The following is an 11,134-nucleotide window of genomic DNA, read 5'->3' on the forward strand; positions in this document are numbered from 1 at the left end:
TACGCCCAAGTACTATAGACATCCTATTGGATACCATACTCCAAAAGTCGCTCACCCCAGGGCACTCCCAGACCATGTGAACAAAGGTACCTGTAGTACCTAAAGAGCATAGCTGGCAGTTAGGAGATGGATTTAATTTCATCAAGAATAATTTATGAGGAGTGCAGTAGAGTCTGTGTATGAAATTGTAGTGAATCATCTGATGGTTGGGATTACGCTAAAATAGGTCAAGCTTTGACCAGACTATGGACCAATTGATTGTAGAAGGTGCAATTGAGAGATCATGGCTCCAGCGACTATCCACTTGCAAAGGTTTTTCTGCATGTTTGGACATAAATGTGTATAGAGCAGAGACCAAGCCTTTGGTAGATGAACTATCACATATTTTATGAATTGGACGAGGCACCATGTTTTCACCCCAGGGGACTCCGTATGCCCGTAAGGCGCTGCGGAGTTGTAGGTAGAAGAAAAAAGAGGTGCCGGGTAAGTTGTAATGCGATTTCAAGTCCTGAAAAGATCTGAGCGCATTATCTGACATAATGTCGGAAAGGGTATTAATCCCTTTATCCCTCCACTGAGGGAAGGACATCGGGTGACCACCCAAGCAAAGGGCGAAATTATTAAATAAAGGAAGGTGAGGATGGAATTTAAAGTGAGTGCTAGAGTGTGATTCCACAGTTCTCCATATGGCAACAAGATGTGAGATTAAAGAGCCAAATTTGGATTTACACATTTTGAGAGGGATGTTTGAGTAAATAACATCCTGAAGCCTATGTGGTATTACTAGATGTTCCTCTAATGAACGCCAGGCTACCTGAGCCTCTGGATCTAACCAGGTATGAAGAGAACGAAGGGTTGAGGACCAAAAATAAAACTGGAAATTTGGAAGTCCAAGGCCACCAGAGGGTTTGTGCCTCTGCAAAATGGACATTTTAATCCGTGGGCGTTTCCCTTTCCAGACATACCTGGAAACAAATGTATGCAGTTTATCCCAGTGACCAGCTGGGGGAGCTAAGGGAAGCATTGAACTACAGAAGTTGACTCGCGGTAGGATGTTCATCTTTACGATAGAAGCTCTTGCTCGAAATGAATTAGGAATGGACGACCAACGCTCCAAATCGGATTCCACCTGCCTGAGAGTCGAGTTATAATTAACCGAGACTGTAGTTTGTATCGAAGGAAAAATCGATAGACCTAGGTATTTAAACTTGTCAACTACTGGAATAATGTTTGGTAAGGAAGCATGCCTCATAGTGTCGTTTAGAGGAAGGAGAGCTGACTTAGACCAGTTTATTTTGTAGCCAGAGATACTCCCGAATTTATCAAATATAGACAAAATATGTGGGGTAGATTTAATTGCATCACCAAGATAAAGCAAAATATCATCACAATAAAGGGAGATGAAATGATCTGTTCCATGGACAATAACAGGAGTATGGGTTGACTGACGCACCGTCTGGGCCAGAGGTTCCAAAGATAAAATGAATAAAAGTGGAGAAAGAACGCAGCCTTGTCTAGAGCTGCGGCCCACTGGAAACAACGAAGAACAGATATTGCCAGTCATTACCATGGCTGAAGGGGAGGCGTAGAGCGTTTTAATCATGTTAATGAAATGGATACCAAATCCCATATGCTGAAGGACAGCCCATAAATAGTGCCATTCAAGGCGATCAAAAGCTTTTTCTGCGTCCAGAGATAATACAGCACAGGGAGTTTGGACCTCAGCTGAAGCTTCGACAATGTGCAAAAGTCTGCGAACATTATCAGAGGATAAACGAGATTTTACGAAGCCAGTTTGGTCAGGGTGAATGAGCTTATTCATAAGGGGCTCAAGCCTTAGTGCAAGCACTTTAGCAAAAAGTTTAACGTCAGCATTCAAGAGCGATAAAGGACGATAACTTGCACATTCGTTTGGGTCTTTCCCTTTTTTATGGAGTAAGGTGATTGTAGCGGTGTTAACATCCCTTGAAAAGGAACCACTTGAAATGGCATGATTGATCATGTTCAGCAATAGAGGGCCAAGTTGAGACCAACACTGTAAATATAGTTCTGGAGGAATTCCGTCAAAACCCGCCGATTTGCCTTTATTAAGACTGCGTAAAGCACTCTCCAATTCGAGTAGGGTAAATGGTTTGTCCAGAGACGTAGCCTCATGGGGCAGCAATTTAGTAAGATTTAAATTCTTGAAAAATAAATCAAATTTAGAAGAGTCATGAGGAACTTCAGAACTATACAAGTTGGAATAAAAGGAGCGGAATGTCTCATTAATTAATTTGGGGTCCGTTACTAGAGCGCCAGCTGGTGTTTTAATGGCGGGTATGTGCGCAAAGTTTTCACTGGCACGAAGGCTTAAGGCAAGTGACCGGCTGGGGCGGGCCCCCTCAAAGTAATGGTGCTGGCGCGTACGATGGATAAGGAATTCAGCGTGCTGTCGGGATAGGGAATTCAGCTCCTCTTTTATTTTATTACGTTGGGTAATTGAGTCAGGAGTTACGTTGTTGTACATAGCACCTTCAACTTGCCCGAGATCACCCTCCAGCTCAAGAATCCTGCGTTGACACGTTTTGTTTAAATTAGAGGAAAACGATATGCAGTTACTTCTAATATAGCCTTTTACAGAATCCCATAGGATACGAGTGTCCTCTACTGAATGCACGTTAAAAGATATGAATTCTGCTAGGCCAGTTTCAAGTTGCACCAAAAAGCTCTCATTGCGCAGCAAAGAGGTATTAAAGCGCCAGCGTGGGGCGCGGTCACGAGATACGGAAAGGTTAGCCCTACAGATGACAGCCTTGTGATCTGAGAAGGCCAGGGGGAGCATGTCCGTGCTTACCTTTTCGAGGAGATCCTTCGATACAAAAATGAAGTCTATTCTGGAAAATGAATGATGTCTTGCGGAAGAAAACGAGAAGTCTTCTTTATTGTGATTGGTAACGCGCCATATATCTATTACTGAAAATTCCTGAGCCCATTCCTCAATGCAACCAACGCTGATCTCTGATCACTGCCCTCTACTACAGCCGTCCTGTCCACAGAGTGGTCCCAAACCGCATTAAAGTCTGCCCCAATAAATAATTGGTAATCAGACAGGTCATGCATGATATTGGACAGACGTACATAGAAATCAGGATCAAAGCTGCGTAAATAGATAAAAATGCAATTTTCTTGTTTTCTATGATGGTTTTCATAAAAGTGATTCTACCATCTGAGTCGCACCCAACACCTAAATTGGTGACCTGAAAGTTACGGCGGACCACAATTACTACGCCTTTTGTTTTATTGAGGGCTGAAGCATTTGTCTTTACAACGTAATGTTTATTTTGTAGCTTACAATTCTGTTTTTGACAGTTATTTTTTAGACATTATGCAGAATCTTTTCACTTACGTATTTAAATGATCAGCTATTTTTTGCCATAACCCCTCCCTATCCTTATTATATCTATTATTTGATTCTTGAACTCCTCATAGGAGTTCATTATGACTATCTGTTCCTCTTGAGGGAAATATTCTGCCCTTGATCTATCTATTTTGTTAAGGTGAGTAAAATGCGATAAACGCAGTTTTTACGGGAACGTGCATTGAAACTAAAGCAGAAAACCTGTTTTGACAAATCTACTCGTAAGTGAGCTTCGTGGTATCATTTAACTCTGATTCCGAGTTTCGTATTTGTAGATCAAGGTTATCCCAAGGAAGCCTGGGTATGTTCAGCGCGCTTCATAGTACTGTATACCCCACAGATGCATTGTGACAGCTCTAAAACGTTCACGTCTAGCATTAAGATCACTCTGTACCATGCATTGCCAAGGGGTCAATTGATAATATGAAGCATGTTCTTCTTTTCACCTCGCTATAGTTCGCTTGGGTTTCCTGAACAAACTCGTAATCTGTGCTCTCTCATAATAGAGACATCTCCCGCCAATAGATCCCAAGAAGACCTGCTTCTGTCTCTCCCACCCCCAACGGAGAGTTCAGTTCCACTGGGGTTAAGTTGAAACGAAGCGTGGGTCATTTCTACAACAGGCAGGCACATGCATAATGCAGTCTAGCTCTGCACCTAGAGGCTGGATCCACACCAGAAGAGGAGCAGGGGGCTGAACCCCGCGGCCATGTTTAAAGATTCTAAATACCCCATAAGGGGGTGGACTATTATCAAGATGATTTTGAGCTTTGCGAGCCTGCTGTTCAATGGTGTCTTTAACACAGTAAGTGTTTATATTTGTTTTGATCCCTGAGATCTTTGTTTATATGGATGCTTGTTTGTGTGTCTGTGTGTGTGTGTGCGTGCGTGCGTGCGTGCGTGCGTGCGTGCGTGCGTGCGTGCGTGTGTGACTAAGCTAACTGTCCCTTAGTTCTCCAGTGCTTGCTTTTATATAAACACTTAGCACGTTGCCGGTTTTCTGGATAGCCTCATGCCTCGTCAAACCATTAAGAAGGAACTTCAATCAGTGTAGCTTTTAACATCGGACAGGACAGTGCAGTACAGATCATATTGATGTGACATAATCCAAATCCTAATCACCACTCATCTGTCTATTACTGTATGAAAGGCTTCTGGCCGCGAGCTAAGCCCCTAACTGTTGGGACACATACAGAGACCTCTGGGAGGATAGCGCAGACAGAGAGAGGAATTGCTCTTTATTTCTTTTGCGCTTTCTTTCAATTCAAAATAGCTTAATTGGCCTGAAAAATAAATATTTACACTGTCATAGATGTTTAAAAGTGAATTAGTACAATAGAAAATAAACAAGGTTATAGGGAGTGAGCTAATCAAACTATATTCCGACATTGGGAGACAGAGATAGTCTTGAATCGTTTCTGTTGATTGTTATCACTGTTGGAAAAAAAAAAATAGTGAGAATACATTGGAGAAATGGAAGGTTCAGAAGGTAAGATGTCAGAAAAGGTGTGTAAAGAAAGAAAGTGACAACGAGAACCAGAACCGTAGTAAGACACATCAGATAAAGCACCAAAGAGTGGGGGATGACAGAGGCAGAGCCACTAAGAATCCAAAATAGCCAGATAAATGTATGTTAGGAAAAGAGAGCTGAAGGGAATGAGTGAGTCGTTACCTCTGCGTTTAGGAACAGCGCTATGATGCCTGGTCCAATCTGTAGAAACATTTATTTGTTCAGAATCTCTTCCGAACCAAATCCTCATTCTTTAGCTTTTTTGTCTCTCCTTTATGTATTTGAGGAATAAACAAGAATATACAAATAATTGCTATAATATAATCTCAAAGTTTGGGAAGGATGCAGCTTCACCTAGGATATAATGTTCTAGATTCCCAAAGTGTGGTACTACGTGCACCCCCAGGGGGACGTGAGCTGCCACCAGGGGGTCCGCGAGATGAAAAATGTAATGGCGGTCTGGTGTGTTATTACACAATTACAGTGCTGTTTTTTTAAGTGGGATTTTTCCATGCAATAAAAAAACATGAACAGTAAACATGTCCATTGTAATCAGTTTTATTTTAAATCAAAAAACTATAATTTATTAGTTTTTGATAGAAACGTAGAAGAAGACAGCTGCTGTCTTCTACTCACTATTGTCTCCTTCTAAGCACTGCAGGCTAGGCTACATGCGCGCCAACTCGTTTCATTCATTCCTTATATATTATCTATAATATGCTTCATTGGCTGAAATCAGGGAAACTGTCAAAGTCGGACATCTTATGATAAAGTTGTTAGCCACGAAGGAGGAGAGGGGCCAAGAGAGAGTCAGGATTTGCAGGGAACAGAGACGGAGAGAATAGAGAAAGAAAATGAGCGAAAGTCAGACGTGGTTAGGACGTAGAAGGGGGTGCGCAGGGAAATACGTTTGCGAACCGCTGTTCTGGAGCTATGTGTTGAATGATCTTTGCTGCCCCCAGTGGACGGAGGGGGCACTGCAAATCTTATCCCTTTGCTCCCGTATAATTTTGTATTAGAGGAGCAATTAAAACTGATTCATGGAGTTACAAATGACCTAAATAAGTCAGCTAATTGTACGTAATTGCCCTTTCAACCTTTTATCTCTGCCGTTAAAGGAAGTGATCTGAAAGTTATTAATTCACAGGGCCCTTAACCCTTAAATACTCAAATGTTTATGTTCTGAGAGGAAATTTCTGCCTCCCAGATTAACCAAGTGAGCCAAATATCATCTCTTCTCTCTCTCTCAGCGTAGTCATGGTCTTTCTATACTTCCTTCACAATGATCCAATCTGTTTAGGTGGGGCTCAAATGGTATCAGATCTGAAGGATTAGTTAACGCTGACACACACCCCTAGCTTGACATTTAACTTTGAATGGTGTGTGTGTGTGTGTGTGTGTGTGTGTGTGTGTGTGTGTGTGTGTGTGTGTGTGTGTGTGTGTGTGTGTTCATATATAATTCATATATAATTTGGACTCACACACCATGCACACACAGCTACTCTGTATGTGTATATGTGTTGTTCTGCATGTGTATTTAAATAATTTGTCAATGGGGACGTCTTTCGTTATGTTCCATTGCGTTTTAATTGTTTCCTTGACACACAGCAGATCCATCAGAGTGACATTTGAGTCAGCTGTGGAATGGTGCTCACATCAATAATGTGATTAATACTGTGACTATACGCCTGACCGCCCTCTCTGAGCCGCCTGCTGTTAAACCTGCTTCCGCCTACTACACTTTGTGGTTATTTAGTCTTTAGCATACGCTTGCTTCCAACATGTCTTATACTGAGTCATTCATGAGCAAGCTTATGTGTTGTTGTTTAGGGTTATGGTTATTTTAGGGTTGTTGTTAAGGGTTGTATTCATGTTCATGTTTAAAACCCAGAAGCTTTGGGTGTCAAACAACCAAACCACTCCTTAGCCATCCTGCCCCTTTTCTTTAAAACTGCTGCTTTCTTTCATGTTTGCTTGCTTGTTCACCATTCTTTGTTTGTTTGTTGTTAGTTTCTTAGGAAGGAAGGTAGAAAGGATGGAAGTAAACCTTCCATTCTTCCTTCTTTCCGTAAATCTTTACTTTTGTCTTTCTGTTCTGTGGTTGGTGGCTGTATGTAGGGCTACTCTTATCTTTCGAAGACTTATGTTTTTTTTGATAAAAACAGCAAAAAAAACAACAACATTGAACACATTTTGTTGTATACTACAGCCCTAGTAGTTTACCGTCTAATTATTGAAATAGTTTACAGAATCAATATACACTAGTTATTAACTACATTAATTTTTAACTACCTAGAATTGAGCCATGGCTTTGTTCTTGTGTTCATTCTGAAAAAAACAAATGAAGCTTGTGTTAGCACCCCATAGAATCATAAAGCCAATGTGAGGACTAGTGTTATCTAGTGTGCTAGTAAGGGAGCTGTGGTTAGTTTTGATGCGAGTGCTGATGCTAATCTCCAGAGGTGGCAGAGTGTGGTAAATGATGTCACCAAACACAGGAAGTGATGTAAGCGACCTATCCCTCCATCTACGGCTGTCATCACCCCTCTGGCCAACCCCATTACAGTGGCACTGAGGGATACACCCACCCACACACACACACACACACACACACACACACACACACACACACACACACACACACACACACACACACACACACACACACACACACCATTGGAGAGCAGGGAGGTAGTAGTGTTTTATGGCAGAGATCAGATGGAAAGGGCAAAGGACACAATTAATTTGGCATCAACAGACATTAAAAACACGCATACAGGCACACACACACATGGACAACCCACCCGCAGTCTAGTGGAGGTGGTAGACCAGGGGGTTGAGTTGCAGTGGTGAGGAAGACTGCGGGTTAGAGAGAGAGACAGAGACTGAGTGAGAGGGAGAGAGAGATTAATAGAGAGCCATGCTGAGGAGACTGGTGTGCAAGAAAATCTGCGCTAGTAAGACTATTTTCATCTCTGTGTGTCTCTGCCTCCCCCTTTCCCTTCCTCCGACTTTTTCATTTCTGCCTTGCTTCCATCTCACTCACGGTCTGTTTCCCTTTGTCTCACTGTCTGTGCCCATGCCTTTATTTCTGTCTCTTGGCCTGCGTCTAATATCTGTATTTTCTTATGTTAGTGACACTGGGATGTCAGTAGTGTGTGTGTGTGTGTGTGTGTGTGTGTGTGTGTGTGTGTGTGTGTGTGTGTGTGTGTGTGTGTGTGTGTGTGTGTGTGCGTGTGTGTGCGCTTGTCTATGGTTATGCCTGTGCATTCGTTTGTGTTTGCAGACGTCGAACTGTGCAAGCCTTTAATTTATTACATGTTCTCGTTGATTTACCTTTTGTAACTTAATACAACGGCTTACTTTGTGCCTGTCTGTCTCTCATTTTTCTTGCTAGGCAACAGCTGCCTGTCTGTCTGTCTGGCTGTGTGTTAATAAAGTAATGGTGAAAGGCATCCGAGTATACAGGTGTTCCTTACTGTCCCAGGCGGGCTTTGCTATACAAAATACACAAAAGGGCTTTTTCCATCCAGGAAAGCCCCTTTATGTGCCCTGGCGTTGTGTCCATAAACCCTGGTGCATGGCTGGGGAGAGGGACGGGAGCAAGCGTGTCCACCCAGATTAGAGTCACATGGAAGGGATTGGGGAGAGAGGGATCAGGCATGCTCCATGACTAGTGGTGAAGCCATATCAATAGCTCAAGAGGTCAGACCACTGCACCAAGGGGACTAAGTGACCCCCCTCCCCCACACACACACACACACACACACATGTATGTGGATTATTTACAGTGTGAGGATGAAGGAGAGTGTTGAGGTTGAACTGAATGATGGAGACCTTTTCCATAAGCACTCTGGGACAAGTTTGCAGGAGAACCAAGGAGACACAGACGTTTTCACAATTGTCCTCCGTCTTTTCTCCGCATTTGTATATCAGGAGGTGTGACCATGAGGGTCATTCACACTTATTCACACTTCATGCCCGATATGCATCGGTGTCGCTCAGACATCAGTAGAATCAATAGGGGTTTAGGGGGGCAGACTTGCAAGGGGCGGGATATGACGTAGGGTGGAGGTTCCCGAGAGGCGGGATAAGGACGGCCAATGTCACTCTAGTCAGAATGGGCAAAACTCATTGCGATGCATCATATATTCTGTTACATCAACAACATCCACATCGATCGATGAAAGATTTGAGCATGAGTTAGAGACAACAAAAAGAAGAAACAACAAAGAATTGCCTCGCGAACGACTGCGTTACCAGAGAGAGAGTGTATTTTTTGCTTAATTTCACATATAACAAACACTGGGGCAAATGTAGTTGACTTCTGTGTTTAACTGAGAAACAGGGATTGGAAGGCCGGGACCCTATAATGTTCAGCTAACTGTTGTACATAATAATAATAAAAAAAATCTATATACGCGTGCAGCTGTGAACTCATGTATTGTAATTTATTGTAGGATGTGTACTTTTAAGGTTACGATAAGACCTATCATTAAGCGATCACCACGAATGACTATGAAAAGCAGTGCCAAGATATAAATATTTTTTATCCATTCAGCGAACAAAAGGCAACAGGCTGATTATCTTTTAGGGTGCCACACAATAACATGCAAATGCAGACCGAAACGTCATCAACAAGCCGACTCAAATGGTGTGAAATGCCGACTTTCTACTCCTCATTCACATATAAGGGAATTAACATTACTGCCGGCTAAAATACTTCCTCAGGGGTATTATTTCTTTAGGATGTTTCAGGATATCAATGTCAGGATATGTCTTTCACATATACGCCCCGTCGGGAGAATAGCGGGAGAAGAGCAGGACTTACATGTATGTGTGAAAGCAGTGAAAGTGTTTTTTTCTTGTTTAGCGCTTTGTATGTCAGTTTGGCGCACAAAGCGCTACATGCATAAAGTTTGATTGATTGATGAACAGCCCTTTCATCATTTGTAGAAACGGATGGTTTTCAAGGAATTTGGAAATCTGTCTCATGTACACAGGCCACATGTCTATCATCCACCTGCCACCACCTGTGCGTCATTATTGGCCAGCAGCTTGCTAACTCCCGCCCCCAACTACTGTTCTTGTTCTTGTTCTTCTCTTGTGTTTCCAGATAAGAACTTTGAGGATGAGGACTCGGTTGACGGGGGTCGCTCCACCTCGTCCTCCTCATCCAAGCCCTCGAGTGCCCGGAGGACCGTGGTCAGCGTGGTCAGGAGGCCCAGTGCCGCCTCTGCTAGCAAGATCACAAGTGAGCGGCTAGACAGCACTCTTGTATCGGCTCCCGCAGGCCGGATGACAACATTGCAACCAGAAATCGAAATGAATATTTAGACTACATTTGTTGTTCTTAATTATTTGTGTGGGTGACACATGTTTGGTTTTGTGTGTGTGCGTGTGTGTGTGTGTGTGTTCCCCAGGTAAAGAGGCAGCTGCGGGAGCTGTAGATGAAGAAGACTTTGTCAAAGCCTTTGAGGATGCTCCCTCTGTCCAGGTGCACATTATTCCCATAAGACAATAGCCAGACTGCTAGTGCTACAGGCTACGAGACAATGATAGCCACACCGTTATAGGCTACGAGGAAATGATACCCACACTAAACTGGCTGAGGGACAATGATACCCACACTGCTGAGGGATAATGATACCCACACTGCTACTGGCTGAGGGACAATGATACCCACACTGCTATTGGTTAATGGGCAATTATACCTATTACCTATTGATAGATACATAGATATATAAACTTCCATGGCTAAAATTTGGTCCGTTAATATCCCCAATTCAACCCCTGACAATTATTTCCCACTTCCTTCCTGCCTTCCTTGAAAAACCTGGACATGTTCTTGATTGATGTTAATTAAAAGGACCACAATGGAAAAAAGCCTTTGGGCTTTGTGTTTTTTTAATTCTTTTGAACACTTGTTAATTGTTGTTCAATAAAGTTTTCAATCAATCAAAACCTTGCCCTACAGATCTACTCCAACAGAGAGATGGAGGATCAAATGTCAAAGATCAGAGAAGTTTTGTCTGATGAAAAGCACGACTGGGAGCATAGGGTGGTTGCGGTAAGATATACCCGCACCCACACACATGTACAAAAATACACACACGTTAATGCACCAACACATTGATATACACACAGAACACACACACATTAACAAATGTATATACACGCACACACGCACCCACACACGCGTATATACACAAACACACACGCACAAC

At 42.8% G+C, this 11,134-nt stretch overlaps 1 protein-coding gene across 1 annotated transcript in view; it reads left to right on the plus strand.

The window, feature by feature from the left end:
- clasp1a (cytoplasmic linker associated protein 1a) overlaps nucleotides 1-11,134 on the plus strand; it is a 219,670-nt gene that overhangs the window by 62,964 nt on the left and 145,572 nt on the right. Inside the window, exons 9-11 of the mRNA XM_060076665.1 lie at nucleotides 10,024-10,161; nucleotides 10,331-10,404; nucleotides 10,885-10,977. Coding sequence (XP_059932648.1) covers nucleotides 10,024-10,161; nucleotides 10,331-10,404; nucleotides 10,885-10,977 — 305 coding nt within the window. The remainder of the gene's footprint in view (nucleotides 1-10,023; nucleotides 10,162-10,330; nucleotides 10,405-10,884; nucleotides 10,978-11,134) is intronic.

The sequence above is a fragment of the Gadus macrocephalus genome, chromosome 17, assembly GCF_031168955.1.
Source record: "Gadus macrocephalus chromosome 17, ASM3116895v1".
NCBI classification, from domain to species: Eukaryota; Metazoa; Chordata; class Actinopteri; order Gadiformes; family Gadidae; genus Gadus; species Gadus macrocephalus.